The following is a 21,800-nucleotide window of genomic DNA, read 5'->3' as shown; positions in this document are numbered from 1 at the left end:
GGTTGCCGTCTGGGAGATGGTTTAGACAAAGACAAGAGTGGAAGGAGAGAGTCCAATCGAGAGGCTACTGCACCAGTCCAAGCAAAAAATCATGGGGCCTAAACAGAGCCTGTAGCACTGAGGATGGCGTGGAGAAAGAGGTGGTTAATAAGACATCTCAGAGGCAGAATCAACTAGCCTCTGTCCTCATTCTGTGTGTGTGTGTGTGTGTGTGTGTGTGTGTGTGTGTGTGTGTAGGGGAATAAGACGAGGGAGGAGTCAAGGGTCACTGCCTAACAAGTGCAATGAGAGATGGTCCTCTGTAAGAGTCCCCTTTCTCCTTCCTCAAGGGGCGACAGGAAGGGAGAGGAGGGGAAGGTCAGAGACAGCAGGGAGAAATCCAGAGGCCAGGTGGCAGTAAGGAAACCCCGCCCCCGGATCCGGCCCCGCCTCCGACTCCACCTCTTCTCCCTCTTCCCACCCACCCCGCAACCGCAGCTCATCCTCCAGGGCGGAGAGAGGTGGCATTTGAGTCCTCCGGTATCCCAGCAGGCAATGCAGCCTAGAGATGCTGACAAAGGACTGGAGGGAGCAGTCGCAGCTGCTTTCCGAGGACCCGGTGTTGCCGAGGTGAGAGTCCCCCACCGTCCCGTCACCCACTTCCTCCGACTTCGGGAAGACGTGGAAGTTACGTTGCCAAGAGACCCCGCGGAAAGAAAGAGCTGTACCCAAACCCCGAGCTTGGCTCTGTGACTGACAGCCGGGCTCCGTGGCGCCGGGACGCGGGTGGGAGGTGGGGGGAAGGCAGATGGAGTCCTTTCTGCCCCATCTCTGACTGTCAGTTGCCCCGCCGCCCGCGGATCTCCGCCCCCGGGTGGGGCTGGCGCGTGTGTGTTTCGCTTTTGCCCGGGCGGAGGCAGCTGGCTCTGGATCCTCCCGGTGCCTGCCCGGCAGAGTTCGGTTGCCCCGGGGATGCGACTCCAGGGACGACTCTTTGGCGGATGTTTCGAGGAGGGCTGGGGGAGGGAGGTGGACTCCCTGTTCGGGATGACACCGTCCTCGTCCTTCCTCCACTCCAGCGGGTCCCCGCGGCGAGCAATTGGAAGGAAATCGGCGGGGCTGGAGCGAGGCGTCCCGGGATGGCTGGAGGGCGATGAAAGCAGGGTGGAGAGGCTGGGAGTGAGAGCAAACGCCTTCTTGAAATGATTGGCGGGGGATGTAAGGGGTACGTGGCCTGTGTCTTCCCCCTTCCTGGACCTCCGCACGGATCCTGATGGTTGCACCAGCTGCTGGGCTGTAAACAGGCTCACATGACCGGTTTCACATGGAGCCGGCCGGTGTGGGGACGAGGGCTGGAAAGGCTGGGCCCTGGGCTGGTGGAGCTGAAGTCCTAGGATGGATCGTTTGAGACTCCCTTCTCAGCCTTCCAGCCCTTCGTCAGTGCTCTGTGGTGTCCCCTCTGGGTAAAGTAACTGACATCTGTCCTCTCCGGACTGAAGTAGCATTTCTGCCCCAGTAGAATCGAAGAGACCTCACTTCGGGGAGCGAGAGGGAAAATGTTAAGTGAAAAAGGTCCCGGATTTTTTTTTTACATTTGAGGGAACTAAGAGAAGGACGGAAACCTGAAAAATTGGGTCCTTTGGATCTTGCCTGAAAAGCAGTCCTGTACTTTCGGAACGCATTGTGTTCTTAATGTGAATTCCAGACAAAAATCTACTTCTTCAGGCAGGGCGCACATGGGATTTAATATAGTCTTGATGGTGAAAATCTTGTTCACTTGTTTCCTCTAAGTGCTGGGAAATCTCTGCCGAGAAAATATCATATACAGGATATTGAATAGGGAGTGGACACCAACTTTTAGATTACACGTATATTTGGTTATAAAGCAGTGGGAAGTTTGGAAAACAGGAAACGGGGCCACATGTGCCTTTCAAGTTGTTCACGTCTACATATCCAAACAGGATTCGAGATTAAACTAGTTTCTGAAGCATTTCTAGAACTCTCAAAATAAGAGGTTTACTCAAATACCAGGATATTTGAAAATTTGGAATTCCCTTTATTTGGATTCCCTCTATTTATAGAATATAATTAAATGTAATGGACAATATTCAGTACAGAGTTACCATGTTATAGGCAAAGATAGAAAACAGAACAAATAGATTATAACATAATGCATGTTTCTTCCCTTAAATTGTTCATGCACATTTTCTTCCTAAATTTTTTATTTTCAATTTTTTTCTCATGGACCTTTTACATATAACTCCAATTTCTGAAAAGCAGAAAACAAGAAACTGTAAGAAAAGCTTCCCATTCCTCTAATAGCCCAATGAAGTAATTTGTTATTCTTTTTCTGATTTTAAAAAGTTTAAGATGGAAAATAATTTAAAATCTTGTCTGAAACTTAGATTATTAGTGTTCAGAATCTTGTTTTGCCACCTTGTAGCATTCTGGAGAATCTTGCCCTACAATAAATAGATTAAGTGATTTACTCTTTGAGGCCCTCCATTTCCTCATGTGTAATATGAAAGTTTTGTTTTAATCTCCAGAGCCCCTAATAGCTCTCAAATTCCATAAAATGGTGTAGTTTTTGATTGGGCACTATTCTTGGATAAAATAAGCTGGTCAAATAAGGCAAGATGTTGGTATCCACTAAAAGGAACATGCAGTAAGTAATAAGAAGTACCCAGAATCCTAATAGAAACAGGAACTGCATTCTGCAAAATTCTCATTAGGTTAATTAACCGTATAGGTTGACCTGTACCTGTCTCTCCTCCTCTCTATCAGGGAATTGAAGATTGCCTCCGCTAAACATTAGAAATAACAGTTCCATCTGACTTTCTTGATCTTCAGGGCATAGTACAAAGTCTTATTCTTTCACTCATTCCAGCTTCTTCCTGAATTAAGTGGGCTATGTGATCAGTGATGAAATTAGAATAAAAAGACAGCTCTAGCAGGGTCTTACCTTGGCAGTAACTTGATTAGATCATCAGAACCAGTATCTGGTTTTCAGCTTTTCAGGGTTCAAAATTACATTTTGCCAGCACATCTAGAAACTATCAGTCAGTCTCAGGGATTGATCCATATTAACCAAACTCACAAGAGATTTCTATGTTAATATGAATACCAGTTTATTAATAAAGGGAGACGTAGAACTGCCAAGCAGACCAGAGATTCATGTACAAGCCAGGGCACCCTTTGGTCTTGACACTGTGGGAACACATAGAAATTGCTCTTGACCTCCCCTTTTTTCTAGGGTCTGTGTGGACCACTTCTTAAAACACTTAGTAGCTGATACAGTTGACAAAATTATAGCTTGCTTTTATATAAAAACCATTTTGGTTATACCTTTGTATGGATATACCCTAGTCACCTGATTGAACTTGAGCCACCTGAAAAACATCTCTGAAATCTGTTTCCTCTCCATTCCTCCTGCCTTAGTGTAGGCCCTCATGTCTCCGTGCCACATTCATTCAATATTTATTTATTTTTTTACTGTAACTACTTTGGAGTCAGGCCCTGTGCTTGACTGGTCAATGGCAACCAGTTTCCTACTTCAGATCATATCCAGTCAATTCCCTGCTTAAAATCCTTCCGAGGTTTCCCTTGGCCTGCAGCAGTGCTTCTCAAAGCATAGTGTGCACCAGAATCATTTGGAGGGCTTATTAAAACACAGATGGCTGGGCCCCAACCCCAGAATTTCTGATTCAGTAGGTCTGGGGGGAACCCAAGAATCTGCATTTCTAGCAAGTTTCCAGGTGAAGCTGCTGCTGCTAGTCTGGTACGACATTTTGAGAAACACTGGCATCCAGAATCAAGTCTAAAGCTCTCAAACTTGGCTTACAGGATTTTCACCATCTGCCTCCAGCTTACCTTTCCAGCCTTCTCTCTTGCCGCTCCCCCATACGTGCTATTTTTTAACCACAGGCAATGCCAAAGCTCATTTTAAGAGTCCCTTTCATGCCTCCACACATACTCTTCCCTGGAATTCACCCCCCTCTCCCTCCACTCCTACTGCAAGCCCCTATTTAAGGCAGACTGTCACTTTCTTTATGCTCCCAGAGCATTTTGTATCTATCAGCATTTTAACACTTGTCACATCTTATCCTAATTACTATGTATATCCGTTTTTCCTGCTAGACTCATTTTGGAGGGCTGAGACCATGATTTCATCTTTTCTCCATATGCTTTAGCACAGTGCCTGGTATATAATAAGTGCTCAGTAAATGTTTGTTGAAATAATTTGTGATTCTGTAACTTCTGAGAGTGCTCTATGTAGCAACATATGTATTTCCTATAATGAATTAATATAGATTTTCAGAATTGCACATACATCATGAAATAACTGAAGACATTGGGATAGTGTAAAACAAGGGTTGGAAAGAACTAGTTTGAAAGAAATGTTTTAAAAAAGACATTATTGGAGGGCATCCTTATTTCTTTTATTTATTTATTTATTTATTGGTCACGCTGCGTGGCATGCAGGATCTTAGTTCCCCAACCAGGGATTAAACCCATGTCCCCTGCCGTAGAAGCTCGGAGTCCTAACCACTGGACCGCCAGGGAATTCCCCATCCTTATTTCTTTTAAACCTTAAAAGGTACACTACTTAAGTTTTACATCTTAAATACGTAATAGCCTAGCACTACATATCATTGATAGCAGTCAATCTCATTAGTAAGATATCAAATTATACAAAAAACCCTCGAAATTGTATAAAAACAAAATTGCCTAATATTGAGCAGTGAACCATTTAAAAATATAGCGTGAACATTAGAACATCGCTTGTGAAAGAGCCGATTTTAGGAACAGACCGGCCATTAAAAAGTCTGATAGACGATACTGGAAACTCAGAGATGAGGAGAGCTGACTTTATGAAATGGGAAGGAAGGAGAGGTTTCAATACCAGTGAGAGTAAAGCAAAAGAACATACTGTTCTTCACTATTTACTATGCAGTTGCCATTGGCAAGGACTGCACCAAGTATGGAGGAAAGAGATAGCCCCTGTGCCCAGATAAAAGGGAGCTGGGCCTGGAGGTGGAGCTGGGAACCCTAATCAGTAAACACAAGAGCCAGGCACAGGTAGTAAGTAGCTGGTGCACTGTAGCCAAGCAGATGGGTCACTAGTTTCTGGGAGAGGCTGTACTTCAAATCATCCTTAACTGTTTCAAACTTTGAACCACTTCGGTGCAAGAATCCCCAAGGATCACTTATTTCATTTTTCTTGCAGCCTCCACTCCCCCAGATAAGGGCGGGGTGGGGCGGGGGTGGAGGGCAAATGACCATATGGTTTGCAAGGGGTTTCTATGCTCTTTAAGTCTCCAGGTTTTGAACCTTTGGGGATAAAAGATCTCGAAACTCCCCTGTTTATCTCAGAGCCTTATCTTTCCCTTCCTCTGGTCCATCCAAAGTGAGGAAGACAGAGAAAATGATCACACTTGGGGTATTGGTCTCTCTGGACTGATGGTGGAAAGTGTGGGTGAGGATTTCAGTGTGTTGAGGCTTTTTTTTTTTTTTTTTTTTTTTTTGGTGGGAGAGTAGTTTGCAGACTGGTCACAAGGTGGTGTGCACACATAAGGTTTTCGCTCAAGTTTCATTCATGTTTGCATTTCTGTGCTTTGGGATCAGAGGAAAAGGATGAGGCAGTCTCCTGTACCACCAGCTCCCAGCGGTTCTGTCTCCCTGTTAAGTCAGGGGTATGTCAGAGCCTCAGATTTCTAAACCCTGCTGGCCTAGTTGGGCACGAGGAGGCAGGGGAGATGAGGAGAGGGAAGTGGGAGGGAGGGAGGAGGGGAGAGGCAGCTGGGAGTGTCGATGCTCTCCGTTCTCCTCTGACTGCAGCCCATGGCAAGCAGCCACCAAGTTAGGGTTCCTCTAATTGGGACCGGTTGCCTGTCTTTCGTGGATGAAGGGTGTTCAGCTATGCGGAAGGGGAATGTGCCTTGATGGAGGAGACAGTTATTAGTGGATACCTGTAGATTAACTGCTAAGTTCAGTATCTTCTTCTTTTTTTTTTAAACCCAGATTTATAGAATTGCCATTACATGATGCTATCTTTTATTTTTAATTTAATTTAATTTTATTTATTTATTTTTGTCTGTGTTGGGTCTTCGTTTCTGTGCGAGGGCTTTCTCTAGCTGCGGCAAGCGGGGGCCACTCCTTATCGCGGTGCGCGGGCCTCTCACTGTCGCGGCCTCTCGTTGTGGAGCACAGATTCCAGATGCGCAGGCTCAGTAGTTGTGGCTCACGGGCCCGGTTGCTCTGCGGCATGTGGGATCTTCCCAGACCAGGGCTCGAACCCGTGTCCCCTGCATGAGCAGGCAGACTCCCAACCACTGCGCCACCAGGGAAGCCCAAAGTTCAGTATCTTCTAAGTGCCTAACACTGAGCTTGAGTCTTTGGATGCAAAAAACAAAACAAACAAAACAGAACAAACAAAAACCCCACAGAAAAACAATACAGCATTATGACTGAAATCTGGGGAGTCACAATTTGTCCACACAAAACAAATGTCAAAGTATTCACTCTATCCAGTAAGTACATTAAAAAACAATGTAATAAAATTAGTGAAATGCTTGTAGATCAGAACAGTAGCAGAAGGCCATAAAGAGGGGACATTTGTTCTAGGCTTTGAAGAATGTGTAAAATTTTGGTGTCCAGAGAGGAAGAATAAAATAAACCTTGGTTATTATCACCCTAATGAATAGTTACTGACAGCCATAGCTCTGCTTTCACAATCAGGAAAAGAAAGCGTGCGCAACTTAGTAAGTGAAATTGTCTCTCAATTTTTTTTCTTGATAAAACTGAAAAGGAAACACATGCATCAAGACTTGAATTTTGGTTCATCCTTTGGGAACTCTTCTCTTCTGGAAAAGCAGGGGAATTTCCTAGAGATGAGGGCATGTGTTGCCATCAGCATCAGGGAAGCAGGGTTTTTTTGTGTTTTTTTAAAATATTTATTTATTTATTTACGGCTGCGCTGGGTCCTCGTTGCTGCACGTGGGCCCTCTCCAGTTGCCGCGAGCGGGGGCTGCTGTCTCCTGCGGTGCGCGAGCTTCTCATCGTGGTGGCCCCTCCCGTTGCAGAGCACGGGCTCCAGGCGCGCGGGCCTCAGTAATTGTGGCACGTGGGCTCTAGAGCGCAGGCTCAGTAGTTGTGGCGCACGGGCCGAGCCGCTCCGCGGCGTGTGGGATCTTCCCGGACCAGGGCTCGAACCCCTGTCCCCTGCATTGGCAGGCGGACTCCCAACCACTGCGCCACCAGGGAAGTCCCCGAAGCAGGGTTTTTGAACTGAGACGCAGAGGAGATGATTATCGTGTAGGGAAGTGCGAGTCTGGAGACCAGAGTTCTGCCACCAATATCCTGTGCAACCTTGGGTAAGACCCTTAACCATCCTGGGCCTGTTTTCCTTGTTGGTAGGAGCTGACATCCTTTGACTCTGTGTGTGCTTAACTTTGGAAAGCAACCTTATTAACTGATTCACAGTGAGGTTTTACCGGCTTAGTGTATAATCCCTCCCCAGAATTTTTGCACTCTATCATTTTGCAATATTGACTAGAGCAAAGAGAAAGTGTTAGTCTCCGGAAAACCATCAATTAAAGGCAGGTATCCATCATGTTTGTTGGCAGAGTCTGTATTATTGCACTGGTGACCTGGTGCTAATTTCTCCCTAATCTCCTCTGATTAGAGTTTGGGAGGCAATTTATATCTTAGCCAAGATAAGTGAGAAATGGGAACACAAATTCGAAAAGAGATAGTAAACTGCTCAAAAATGATTCAACACTTTTAAGATGGTGACTAGGGGACAGACAGCCTATTCACAATTCATGGGAAAATATTCAACTCAAAGAGAAAGCTTCAAAATTCAAAAATAAGAATTGCTACTAAGCTATCATTTAAAGCTAGTAAAATTTCTACTCTGACCTATGCCAACTAACTTCCTGAGGTTAGAAGCAAGAGTTTAGCACTTGTTCTGTGTGTTTAATTTGGACTCCCCAGCCAGCTTTATAAACCATCTCATACTCCTTTGTAAGAAAGTGTTACATTTTCCTAAGTTTTCAAGTCATCTTAAATAAATCTTGGTTCTTCCCATTGTAATGAGTTTCTGTTGCATATAAAATTATTTTAAATAATTAAAAAATCATTCTATTTAACACATAGTTTAAGGTTTTCAATGTTATTAAAAGATCATAAATGGAAAATGTAATCAACAGATTTTTCACACTTTGTTTCTAAATTCCTTCTTATGTTTCAAAACTGGCACCTTTTTGGAACTTCCCTGGCCGTGCAGTGGTAAACACTCTGTGCTTCCACTGCAGGGGGTATGCATGCCATGTGGCACAGCCAAAAAAATAAAATAAAAATAAAAGTTAAAAAAAAACCTGGGACCCTTTTCAAATTAGCCTCTGGTAGAGTTGTTGTTTGAGTCAACTTTTTTTTTTTTTAGTTTTGAATTAGGTCTTCATGGGGTTCAGAACTCAAAAGATTTAAAAGGGTATCCAGAGAAAACTCCCCTCTCACCCCTGTCCCCAGCCATTCAGTTTGTCTTTCCAGGGGCAGCCCTGGCTGTCCTTCCAAAGATATTTTACCCATACCCAAGAAAATAGGTTTACATAGTCTTTTATCTTCCTTTTCTACACAAATGGTAGCATACCCTACTCTCTGCATTGCACCTTGCTTTTCTCACTTAATACTGCATTTGAAGATCAGTCCATATCCACACCACACAGAGAGCTTCCCCTTTCTTCTTGACAGATAGCTGGTATCCCAATGAATGGCTATATCATACTTTACTTAATGAATCCCCTATTAATGGCCAGTTGGGCCGTTTCCAATCTTTTGCTATTGACAACAACAACTAGCTCTTACTGCGTGCCACGCTTCGTTCTATGTGCCTCACATAAATTATTTTATTAATCCTCAGTGCTGCAAAAAAAAAAAAAAGCCCTGTCACATATATGATTTCACACAAGGGGAATATTTATGCCTGAGAAATTCCTAGAAGTAGAACGTCTAGATCTGAGGGTTAGGTGCATTCAATTTTGGCAGGTATAGTGGTTGTACCAACTTATATTTATATCCCCGCCAGCAATGTAAGAACATGCCTGATTGCTCCCACCATGTACTATCAAACTTTTTGATTTTTGCCAATCTGACAGGTAAAAACATGTATTTCAAGTATAGCTTTAGTTTGTATTTCTCTTGTGAGTGAGGTTACACATCCTTTTGTAAGTTTAAAAACAATTTGTATGTCCTTTTCTATAAATATTATAGTGTTTGCTCATTTTTATATTGAGTTGTCTTTTTTAATGATTTGGAGGTCCTCTATATATAGTAGGGCAATTAGACATTGCCTATGATATGAACTGAAAATGTTTTTTTGGCTTTACTTATAAAATTTTTTGCCATGCAGAACTTTAAAAGTTTTTATATAGTTGAATTTATTAATAGTTTTTGGTTCCTGGTTGTTAGAAAGCCTAAGATTATTAAAAAGATTTTCCATGGTTTCTAGTGCTTTTATGCTTTTGGTATTTTTATACATTTAAAGCTTTGATCCATTTGGAATTTACCATAATAAAATTCTGGAATTTTATAAGGAGTGAGGGATAAACTCAATTGTGTTTGTAGATGGATACCTGGTTTTATCAACATTTATTGACTGAACTATCTTCCATGAATTAGAGATGCCACCTTTTTAAAAAATTTTTTTTTTAATTTATTTTTGGCTGCGTTGGGTCTTCGTTGCTGCGCGCGGGCTTTCTCTAGTTGTGGCGAGCGGGGGCAACTCGTTGGTGCAGTGCGTGGGCTTCTCATTGCGGTGGCTTCTCTTGTTGCGGAGCACGGGCTCTAGGCGTGCGGGCTTCAGTAGTGGTAGCTCGCGGACTCTAGAGCGCAGGCTCAGTAGTTGTGGCGCATGGGCTTAGCTGCTCCGCAGCATGTGGGATCTTCCCGGACCAGGGATCAAACCTGTGTCCCCTGTATTGGCAGGCAGATTTTTAACCACTGCGCCACCAGGGAAGCCTGAGATGTCACCTTTTATCATAAGCTAAATTCTCAGCGTAACTGAGTTTTAGAATAAGATGTTGAATATTATTTAGTGATGCCAAATTTGGATGTTCTATTCCTGGTAGCCAAGCTACTAAGAAAGTAATTGTAGAGCTTATTTTCTATTGAAAAAAATAACATGCCAAACTTCTGAGAGGACATTATCCAAATAGAAATATGTATGGCTCTTAGGAAAGAAAAGAAATTCATGGCAAATAAAAACTCAGAATTAAAATGATTTAATCAGATGCTTTTCAGAATAACCTTAGTTTTATTTTATTGAAATGGCCAGTTAGTTTGGTATAGTGGAAAGAATACTGGACTAGGAGAGGCCTGCTGGCATTTTTTTATCTCCCTTGGTCTCTTCCTAATTTAGTAATAACAACAAATACTTAGAACAGCGCCTTGCCTATAACCAGTGCTAAAGGCTTTACATAGATCAGTTCATTCAGTATACGTCATTAATAAAGAATTTGTAATCTGTTGTGAATTAAACAAATGTAAAATATTATTACTAATAAATATGTCTATAGGCGCTTTCAGCTTAGTCAAAAAAAACCAAAAAACAAAAAACAACCTAACACTGTTATGGGCTACATGCATGCTGTAAAGTATACAAATAGAAAGTGGAATCTGGGGCAGCCTGTGGATGATGACCTTACCAAGGTTCTCCCTTACCTTCACATTCCTGTGTCTTCACTTATGCTGATCCCCAGGTCTCAATGCCCTCCCTACCTACTTCCCCCAGCACAGAAGCTCGTATCCTTTTCTTTAAGGGCCACCCCAAATGTTGTCTCCTGGCCTCTCTTCCAGGTAGAATTATTCATGCAGTCTTCTAATTCCCTAGCGCTTTATATACAACGGTATGCATTATAATCAAGGTAGCTTAAATATTTATTTTGTCTCCTCAATTATACTTGAGTTTCTGGAGGGCAGAGTTTCTGGAGGGCAGGGCCTGTGCATTATTCATTTTTGTATCTCTGTGCAGCTCTTGACATAGTTCCTGGCCTATAATGTTCAGCTGAGAGAAAAGAATAAAAATTTGCATACATGATTATACAGTATCCTATTTGATAAAAGTGGGCAAGGCCTCAATCAGAATCTGAGCCCCGATAGCTGGTAAAAACCAAACAATGGTACCTCAGAAACTAACACAACATTGCAAAGCAGTCATACCACAATAATAATAAAAAAAACAACCAAACAATGTAATCATTTGTTATATTTCTCTCTGAGTGTATGAGAACCTGAGTGCAAAGTATTAAATGGATTTTGGCCTACTGTATTTTATAGGTGTGATCTACAGGGTGAAAATCAAACATTTTCTGTGACTGTATGTTTTAGCTTTCTCATTTTATTTTAAAAAGCCACACTTAGGATGCTAGCTAAATAAGAATGTTGTTGATCAAAATTAGATATGGAGATAAATACAGAAACATTACTTATCAGACAGGCTACAACTCTCTGGAACATATTCAACAACCCCAGAAGAAATCCAAAAAGGTCTCTGAAGTTGGAAGAAAATAGCTCTCATGAAGTCTGTGTACTTGATGTAGGAGGGGAGGCACGGTGCCACTTGCATGCCAAGGCCTGCTTACTGACTTTGAATTTTCATGGAAAACTCCAAGGACTGCTTAGCAAGTTTGGATATGCGTCTTCTTTTCAAGACATTTTTCCTTGTCTTGGGTTTTGGTAGAAAAAAAGATTAAGAGAACTCTTCCACCCATGCTGCCAGAAGGCACTAACTAAAGCATTGTTGAAATGAGTGTTAAAAAAGTGAGTCTCGTGTTTTTCCTTTGTAAATCATGGACGCTTACTTTGTTTTATATTTTTTTTCATCTTTAAGAATTCTGATTGGCTCACATAAAATCAGTTGTGACAGATTAAAACTTTTTTTTTAATCTGAGGTTTTAAATGAGTGACATCCTTTTGATCTCACCTTTTTGAGGGTGATTAATTTTAAGTAGGAAGCCTTCTTTATCATAGGTTGATATCCTGAATGTGAAAGGAGCAAGTGTAAGTTTCTTTGCATAGTTTGGTAGAAGCTGTATAAGTAAGCCAAGCGGAAAAGTCAAAAGGCATGTTTAAATGATCTGGGGACTGTTCTAATGCATGCTAACCATGCTAGTCATAGCTAACTCGTGATAACAGGTATCACTCAGCTTGCTTTTTCTCTTCTCTTTCCAGATTGCCAAAATGCTTTGGAGTTTTTAAGTGATTTTAAGAAAAGCCCAAAATAGATTTGAGACTGTAAAAACTGAAGCCGCAGCAAGGGGGATTCAGTGCCAATGCATCAACAAAAAAGACAGCCAGAGTTAGTGGAAGGAAATCTTCCTGTCTTTGTGTTTCCCACAGAGCTGATATTTTACGCAGATGACCAGTCAACACATAAGCAAGTGTTGACGCTGTATAATCCCTATGAGTTTGCCTTAAAGTTCAAAGGTGAGTCTCCTAGGTGTGTTTTCTGGATTTTCACTACTCCCTACTAATTTTTGACTTGTAGAAACTAATTTTTTAAAAAACACTAATGGCCATTGTGACTTTTTCTTTCAGTTTTGTGTACTACTCCAAATAAGTATGTTGTCGCTGACGCTGCAGGTGCAGTAAAGCCTCAGTGTTGTGTGGATATGTAAGTCACAACCACTTCCTGGTAACATGTTTTCAGTGTGTTCATATTTATGTGTTTAACTTGAAAAAGATCTTTTCTTGAAGCTGCTCCCACATAGGCCTTCATTATATTTTGAATTTTTGCTGAGAGTTTGTCTCGCAACATACTTTTTAAGAAGTTTCTAAGAAATCCTAAACAGGTTGGCCAAACAATAATGCATTATGTTGGAGCTGATGTGTTTGTTAATATTTCCACGAACACTTCCTCACTGTTGTGCTTTTATTCATAGCAGGGAGATTTATGGAGGCAACATTCTAACTTATTCCTTTAAATTTCTCTAGCTATAAGAGGGAATTTAGCCTTCTTTGGAACATCTTGCTGTTATAGTGTCATTTGTGGAGCTACTATGCTCTCAGAACAATGGTCATATAAATTCATCTGAAATGATTCAGCTAATAAAACTGAAAGTCTATACAAACAGGAAGCGAGTGTATAACTACTCATCTGTAAAAGGTTATCTGAGCTCTTCCAGATAACTTCGTCTTAGAGTGTCAGATAAATGATTGTTTGTTCAAGCTGTTCATATTTAATTTTCACTTTAGAACTAGTGGTGACCAGATGGATCCAATGACCAGCCCTTAATTTAAGCTACCAAGTAAACTGTATTTGTTTAAATCTTCCGTTGAGAATGAGAAGCAGAAGTCTTTTCTCTTGCATACATTTTCATCATCTCAGAGCCATAAAATGATGTATCTTTGAGGACGTGTTTTTGCACATTTCTTTTGATTTTCGTTCAGTGCGTAATAAGCACGGACTATTGCAAAGAAATATAGTCTCTTGCCTAATCAATGTGTTACCTTTGACCCAGTTGTTCTGTGTTCTCTATTAAGAACGAAGTAAAATAAATGGTACTGCAGATAACTTGCATAAAATTATAGTACTTTATATACTCTTTCCAGAGAAATACGGAAATGCATTGTAAGCCTTCTGTTGCATTGGTCTTACTGTGTTACCTACTTACTCAATTGCTTATTTTTGCCTTCGTGCACGGACTTCAATTTTAAGTGTAGGTGAGGTTTGTTATTTTGTTACTTGAACAATAAATAAGTGGCAATAGGAATTTATGAGACTTTTGTGGGGAAGAAACAATTTCACATATCCTGTTTAGTGAATATTGCTGTACACAGATAGCCAGGAAAAAATGTCATTGCTAAAAGGAATTTTCTTTACCTATCATTCTTTTCTTTACCTATCATTCTTTTACTTTTCTTTACTTATCATTCTTAAGATGACTCTTATTCATCAAATATTTCAGAATTACCCATTTCTTTTTGGGTTATACTGTGATTTTTTTTTAAAGTATCACTAGCAAATTTCTGTATTTGAGTATTTGGTTATAGTCAGTTAATATGTATGAAATCTCTTGCTGAATTCTGCTTGACAGGCCCCCAGAAACCTAAACAGCATGTTCTTTTTTAATGTTTCCAGTGTGATTCGTCATAGAGATGTTCGATCCTGTCACTATGGTGTGATAGACAAATTCCGTCTCCAAGTTTCCGAGCAAAGCCAGAGGAAGGCTTTAGGAAGGAAAGAGGTCGTGGCTACTCTTCTCCCGTCGGCAAAAGAACAACAAAAGGAAGAAGAGGAAAAAAGAATAAAGGAACATTTAACTGAAAGTTTATTTTTTGAGCAGTCGTTTCAACCAGGTAGTCTGGATTGTTTTTAAAGCCCTTTTGAGGTCTTACACGTTTCTTACTTTAAGAGAATCAGGGAGCAAAGAATAATTACTAGAACAATAACCTGCCACTCTAAACCTAGTCGACTACTTCAAAAGTGAACGTAGAGATCAGGTACCTAGAATCGAACAAGAGGCCTAGAGCTGGCCTTTCAGCGGAGAGAAGGGCTCCCACTAGATGAGGCTGTAAGGAGAGGGCAGTTGTTGCCAGAGCCTTTTCAATCTATAAAACCTGAGACTGCAGGCACTGTACTTTATAATGCTAGCACAATTTGGCAATTCTATACTTTTGTTTCTGTGACTTTCCTATATCCTTTCTCATTTAATTAATTTGAAGAAGGAGAGAGATTGTGTTTGGCAATAGGCCAAGCTTGGTGCGGCTGTTCATATTATTTTGAAAAAAAAAATCTCATTAAAGTTGAAGTTAATTAAACTAAGTAGATTATAATATCCCCTGTGGGCTATTAATTGAATCCCTCTCCATTCCTCATTTCCTTCCAGCTTAGATATTCAGGAGTGTTATGATATATTCTTTCAACATCGACACTATCCTCATATTCAACTCTTGGACGTCATTCCGCCTCCCTCTGAACTTCTCATTATCTCCCTCCAACCCTATTATAAGGGGAGGAAGATAAAATTTTCCATAGAAAAGCATGGAAACTTTTTGACCGTGATATATGAATGTGATAGCAGCTGTCCTTGAAATGGCAACATTATATATGAGGGATTAAAAACCATCTACTTGTCATTACATTAATTCATAGATCTCTATCAGTTTGTTCATCTTAGAATGTTTATCTCGACAAGACAGGGAGTAATGCCTCTTTGATTTACTGGAGCCAAGTGTCTTCTCATTCCATGCAAGGAGTGCCCAGATTTTCTGGTGATACCAAGACTAGGAACTAGGTAGTAACTAGTAGATTGTTTTCTTCTCAGCAACTATTATTAACCGACAGGACCAGTTTTTCATGTTTCAAAGCTGAAAGAGAATCTCTGTCAAATGTCACTTCGATGTCCAATCAATACTGTGAAGTTGACTTATAAATAGATATGAAATGCAAGATTCCTCTTTTAAAATGCCTCCTGTAGAACAAGAAAGGCCATTTGAGCATTTGGTTTGGGGTGTTAATTTTATAATTTAAAGTAAAGTGGTCGTTGCAGATCATTTTGGTATTTAACAGACTGGTTTAATGCCGAACAATAATAAGGGTTAAAAGTTTACAGTTTTATATATATATTTTTTTCTTTTCTTTTTAAATTGTTGGAATTCAAGCGAAAATCATCCTAAAATACAAATGTGTATTATTTGAGCATTTTATTCTTATTTTATTTTTATAACAAATCTTTGTATCTGAAGTACATTAGAGAATTCTTCTCATTGTAAAATTGGAGTAGGTAGATGAATAGAATAGGTGGTACTGGCATAGCACATGGTGGTCTCTGTTTTGGGAAAAAAAAAAAAAACCACACACCTCTCTAAGCCATCCTGGTCAGGAAGCTCAAGGAAAGCAGACACCTTATTTGTCTTGTTCATCATTATGTTCACCCTATTTGTCTTGTTCATCAAGTTCATCACTTGTTCAGCACAGTGCCCAGCATACAGTAGTTACACAGGAAATATGTGCGTGGGCCTCACTAGGAAGGCTGGACTTCTCAGCTGGTAGGGTCGGCTGGACTGGTTTTCTTTGTCTTACAAGGTTTCCACGGTTCCCGCTAGTCTCTAGAGCAAGGGCGACAGCACACGGTAGAGCTCCCCGCTCCCCGCAGGTACAACAATGTTGTGAGGGTCTCTCTGTGAGTTTAGCTGGAAAAATCGTTGGAGGCTGTATCGTGAAAGATTTGGATTTTAAAATGTGGTGAAAGGCAGTACAAATGAGAAATTTCTTCTCAAGTTATGTATTATATAAAAAGACATATAGTAGTAACAAATTAAAAAAAGCAACCAGCACCTATAATCCCACACACTTAACAGATCTGCTTACATGTGTTCCACGTTACTTTCTAGACCTCGTCTATGTGCATAAATACAATTTATATATTTATATATATATATATATATATTCTTTTTTTTTCATTTAGCAGAAATTGAAGAGAAACCCACAAAGCATACTTTCACAAAATATCAAAGCCCAGGTCATTAAAAAGTTATTTTAAAAAGATTCAGCTGAATCTTAGAGGGTTTGTCTTAATTACATTATTAATGAACTGCTATGTCTATGCCAGGTTTGAGCCAGTGCTCTCTGGCTTAAGAAAACTACGTTCTTTATTATGGTTTATAATAATAAAGAATTGAGACTGACCTAAAAGTCATTTAGGGGATTGATTAAATTACGAATATTCATAAGATGGAATGTCAGGCAGACATTTACAAGGATTTGATAGAATGGTAGATAGTTATATATTGACATAGAAAGAGGTTCAAATATATTTCCAAGTGAGAGAAAAAAAGTTATAGAACAGTATGTATAATATGGTCTCATTTAAGTAAAAAATCATTTTACGTGTTTATATGGGCATTTATAAAATCTGAAAGGATCTATACCAAGCTGTTAACAGTGTTATCTCTAGGAGGATGGGATTACAGAGGAACCTTTATGTTTTCTATATCTCTAAAATTTTTACAACCCTGTAGTATCAGAAAAACTTTCCACTTTGAAAAATGTCAAGCATTTATGTGAATGTTTTTGGAATTTCTTTAAATAGTAAAAATTCCTTGAAATAATCTTTACTGTGGGTTTGCATTGAACAGTGTAGTTGTCATAAATATTTTCCTTGAAAACCTACCTTTGCAACAAATATAAATATAAAAGTACTACGTTCATTAGCAAAAGACAGACTTGTTTTTAGGCATTTATGGTATTGTTTCATCTCAAGCAATAATCACTATAAGATTTGAATTTGTTTTCACCTGTCTGTCTTTGGTGAGGCTCAATTAAACTTCACACAACAGCTATGGTATTAATAATTTAGAAAAGCTGCATCTAATAATAAAATGAACAGCATGATTTCATTAATAAAACACAAAGATTGTGTTGCTGTTGGCTATTCCTTTTAATGAAAGGAAGGGTCGTGGGAAAAGCCATATGACAGAAAATGCTGGTGGGTTTCTTAAAAATATGGGTATGAATATTGTACACACACAACCAGAACTGTAGAATAGCAGGCCGATAATAAATATTTTTAAATTTTATTTTATGGTGGTAAGAACACAACATGATATCTACTCTTTTAACAAATGTTCATGTACAGTATAGTATTGGTAACTGTAGGCACAATGCTGTACAGCTGATCTCTAGAACTTATTCATCTTGTGTAATTGAGATTTTTATGCCCATTGATTAGCAACCCAGCCCCTGGCAACCACCATTCTGCTCTCTGATTCTATGACTTTTTGACTATTTTAGATTCCCCATATAAACGGAATCATGCAGTATTTGTCCTTCTGTGACGGATTTATTTCATTTAGCATAGTATTTGCCTGACATTGTTTCTGCTGCTTTCTTACTTCTATGCTATAAATGGGGGTAGAGTGGAAGGCAAGAGTTTTCATAGGCAGCTTTAGTCACATTAAAGTAGAACCTTTTTGCCGCCTTAACACTTTCAAAAATGATAGCAGGATGCTGCAGGTATTAGGACCAAACCTGCCTCGAGACCTACCAAAGATACTCCCAGAAGGTAGTGGAGCTCTACTGCAGTAGAGTACACACAAGCAATGCACTGGGGGTATGGGAAGAAAATGCCAGAACTTCAATTCCTATCTATTTGTAGCCCATTCTCTGCACAGATAATATATGCTTGAACACTTTCTACGAATTCCGGTGGGGTAGTGGGGAAAGGATGATACCCACTGTTCTCTTCAGTAGGAACTCACTACCTCACATTCCATCCTGTAACGGGCTTCCAGACAACTCCAACAGATAAGGCCCCACGAAATGGGAAAGATGGGGAAAGAATCAGAGAAGTTAGACAAAACCAGAATCCTGGTGAGGGGTGGCCAGTCTGTGTGAATGAACTTTTGTCTTAAGTTGTTTTTAGAAGCAAGCTCAGGGATTTTTATCTTTTTACAGAAAACAGAACTGTCTCCTCAGGACCTAGTTTACTAACTGTCTTCCTGGGAGTGGTGTGTATTGCAGCTCTGATGCTTCCCACGCTGGGGGATGTGGAATCGCTGGTGCCTCTCTACCTCCACTTAAGTGTCAATCAAAAATTAGTGGCTGCTTATATCTTAGGTAAGTGTTTTAAAGATGCATTGGGGCATATGTGTAGGCAATTTGTTTTCTTGAAAAGAATAATACATTGTTCTTTTATTTATTCCACTCTTTCTTCAAAAAATCTCTTCTGGACTAAATTGTGTCCTAAATACTTGCAAAATACATTTGTAAAAACATGAGAATTGGGCTTCCCTGGTGGCGCAGTGGTTGAGAATCTGCCTGCTAATGCAGGGGACATGGGTTCGAGCCCTGGTCTGGGAAGATCCCACATGCCACGGAGCGACTAGGCCCGTGAGCCACAGCTACTGAGCCTGCACGTCTGGAGCCTGTGCTCCGCAACAAGAGAGGCCGCGATAGTGAGAGGCCCGCGCACCGCGATGAAGAGTGGCCCCCGCTTGCCACAACTAGAGAAAGCCCTTGCACAGAAACGAAGACCCAACACAGCCAAAAATAAATAAATAAACAAATATGGGGTTTAAAAAAAATTTTTTTTAAAAACAAAAAAACATGAGAATTATGGAAACACTAACATTAAACTTCAGTAAGCCAAGGATTCCTAACCCAAATCAAGGCCCAGAGTCTTTAAATGGCTTGCCTGAGGTCTATTGATTACAGTTGATTCTCTTCTTAAAAAAGTTATTTAAAATTTTAATACAGTTTTTAAAGGTTACTTTCCATTTACAGTTATTACAAAATATTGGCTCTATTCCCTGTGTTGTCCAATAAATCCCTGAGCCTATCTTACACCCAATAGTTTGTACTTCCCACTGCCCCACCCCTATTCTGTCCCTCCCTGTGTAGGCAGTTTTTATGGCCTGGAGGTGGTAGTGGTGGCCTTGATGTGTGTGTGGGGTGATGGTGGTGGCTTGACTTTTTTTTTAAAGTAAAACAGACTGCTTCAAAAGCACGTTGAGGTAAAGTGCATTTTAAGATTTAATTGTTGGCTCACATTTAGTTCTTTTCAGCTTGTTTATCTAGTACCTAATACTGTATTTTTCAGTTATTTTCCTTTTGCTGATTTACAATGGTATAAAACATGTATAAAATGTAAAATGCATACATTCCATGATACGGCATTTTTACTTCTAGGAATTGATCCTAGGGAAACATACAAAGCGCATACAGTGATAAAGATGAACAGGGCAGCCTTGTTTAATGTTGTGACCCTTTCTCTTTCAACCAGTTCCCTTGTTTCCTGTTGAATCATTCTTTCGGTCATCCTGGCCTGAAATCTTATAGTTAATTAGTTCAAATGAACAAACATTCATTCAGGACCTACCATGTGTCAAGGATTAGGGTTCTGGTGATGAATGACTCTCCTCATCGTCTCCTCTCACCTCTTCTGAGGTGCCAACCCTTTTCAGTATTCTCTCTCAGAATTCCTTGGTGTGCTCCCTTTTTTAAAATTTCCAAATTGTCTTCTAAGTTGTCTCCGACTTCTGTCTGTGTCCCTCCTATTCCTGTTCCTCCCCTTTACCCTCATTATCTCCCCCCACAAATCATCCATCACATTACTGTCAGGTGGATTTCCATCCTGTGTTCATTTCACCACCACCACTCCCTACTCAACAACCTTCAGTGATTCCCCATAATCCATAGAATGAAGTATAACTCCGTAGTCTGGCATTGAAGACTCTCCACACTCTGAGTCCTCTCTGAGTTACTCTTGCCTCGCTGCTTCCCCATGTAAATTCTTGATTAGAGTGCGTTAGGTTATTTACTGATCCCCAAAAAGTTCATCTGGAGCCCCGGTCCTACCTCCATGCCCTTGTTCTTGCCATTCGCTCACCTGAAATGCCTGCCAATCATACTGTTCTATATCTTTCCTGTCCATCTTTTAGGCTTACTTCAGCTTGACCTTTTGGGGCATCTTCTCTGACTGCTCCAGTCCTATGTGATTATTTTCCTTCTCTGTACTTTATCACTCACTTTTTAAAAACCACTCATTTAGGACTGAGGATATTCTTATATTATTAAATTTTTTTATGGTTTTATGTATGGAGTCTCTTCAAAAGAAACAAGCTAAGCAGAAATACTATGCTTCTGTCTCTTTGTGGCCTTAGGGCCCTGGGATACAAACAGGCTTGCATTGTTTTTGTTGATGAAATTAGCAGGCTTTACTGACACTTTAAAATGCCATGTCTGCTATTATTATAGTTGATGTGACTGGATAAAGCGAGAGATATATTTGATGGTTAAAAAATTAGCTACGGCCAGACATTAGTGATTGTATTAAATCTATCCAATGACTGCCTATCGCTGTAAATTGGATTTCTTCTGTATAGTATCAGCTAAATTCAAGTTGATTTTGAGTTCTTGGTAGAGTGCCTGCCTATGTGCTGTGTTTTGTTTGCTCATTGAGGTGTAAGCAATTATTTATTGAATGGAAGATTTTGTAAAATGCATGTCCTTAACTGTTCTCCAATTTTTTCTTTCAGGTCTTATCACAATGGCTATACTTAGAACATGAGCAAGGAACTCACTTGACTTCTGAAGTAAATTTATCTTGAAAATATGAATGTGGACTGCCTTTTCTCTCTATTTCACCCCATTAACATGCTACAAACTATTGATTGATTTACAATCATTGCAAATGTATAATATATATTTTAAATTACTCTATAATTTTATTCCAAGGACTCCAGCACATTATGTTACAGACAGCAAGGAAGCTTCTGAGTGACACTTAGGAAATTTTTTGAAGAAATTCTTTTTATATCTAAGCCTACCGTGCAAAAGACTTTAATTAAGACATTTGTTATTTTCTCATCTTTTTTCTAATTCACTTTGATTGTTGAGATCATGTGTCCTTCAAAGTTAAAGGCCTAAAAGAGCAAACTGACCAGCCTGAAAATAAAATTACATTTATTTCCTAGCTACGAACATCAATGTTACTATATAAATTATGCCTTGTCCTCTATCATTATATACAGTCGCCATGGTGTTTCTAAAATAAGAGTTTTACAGTTAATAGAGAAGGTACAGTTAATGTACCTTTATATATAAATGTACCTGTACCTAATACAGTTAATGTAGAAGGTAAAAAAATGAAAAAGCATAAAGTACTGAGGGATCATGTTTATCTCAGGGTCTCACAGAAGACAGGACATATTTAATTCATCTGGTGAACTACAGGATAGGTTGTGGTCCAGCCACCAAGAAGTAGGGTGACCATTCTGTTTGGTCTAAGAATTCTGAAGGAAGGTAGGCATTTGTTTAGTTA

The 21,800-nt window shown here is 40.0% G+C and overlaps 1 protein-coding gene across 1 annotated transcript; it reads left to right on the top strand.

The window, feature by feature from the left end:
- The first annotated feature begins 500 nt into the window (after positions 1-500).
- Positions 501-21,452, top strand: MOSPD1 (motile sperm domain containing 1). The gene is made up of 6 exons (XM_036840729.1): positions 501-609; positions 12,208-12,462; positions 12,574-12,649; positions 14,117-14,334; positions 18,434-18,595; positions 21,016-21,452. The coding sequence occupies exons 2-6, from the start codon at positions 12,309-12,311 to the stop codon at positions 21,045-21,047; spliced, it is 642 nt and encodes a 213-aa protein (XP_036696624.1). The 5' UTR covers positions 501-609; positions 12,208-12,308; the 3' UTR covers positions 21,048-21,452.
- Positions 21,453-21,800: the final 348 nt, after the last annotated feature.

Source organism: Balaenoptera musculus, chromosome X (assembly GCF_009873245.2).
Source record: "Balaenoptera musculus isolate JJ_BM4_2016_0621 chromosome X, mBalMus1.pri.v3, whole genome shotgun sequence".
NCBI classification, from domain to species: Eukaryota; Metazoa; Chordata; class Mammalia; order Artiodactyla; family Balaenopteridae; genus Balaenoptera; species Balaenoptera musculus.
This window is presented reverse-complemented; position numbering and strand designations above follow the sequence as displayed.

Bases quoted from the DNA above. Each gene is read 5' to 3' on its own strand.
- MOSPD1 (XM_036840729.1), top strand. From the start codon at position 12,309: ATGCATCAACAAAAAAGACAGCCAGAGTTAGTGGAAGGAAATCTTCCT. The intron at 12,463-12,573 runs GTGAGTCTCCTA...TTTTTCTTTCAG, and splicing joins GTTTGCCTTAAAGTTCAAAG to TTTTGTGTACTACTCCAAAT. The intron at 12,650-14,116 runs GTAAGTCACAAC...TAATGTTTCCAG, and splicing joins CCTCAGTGTTGTGTGGATAT to TGTGATTCGTCATAGAGATG.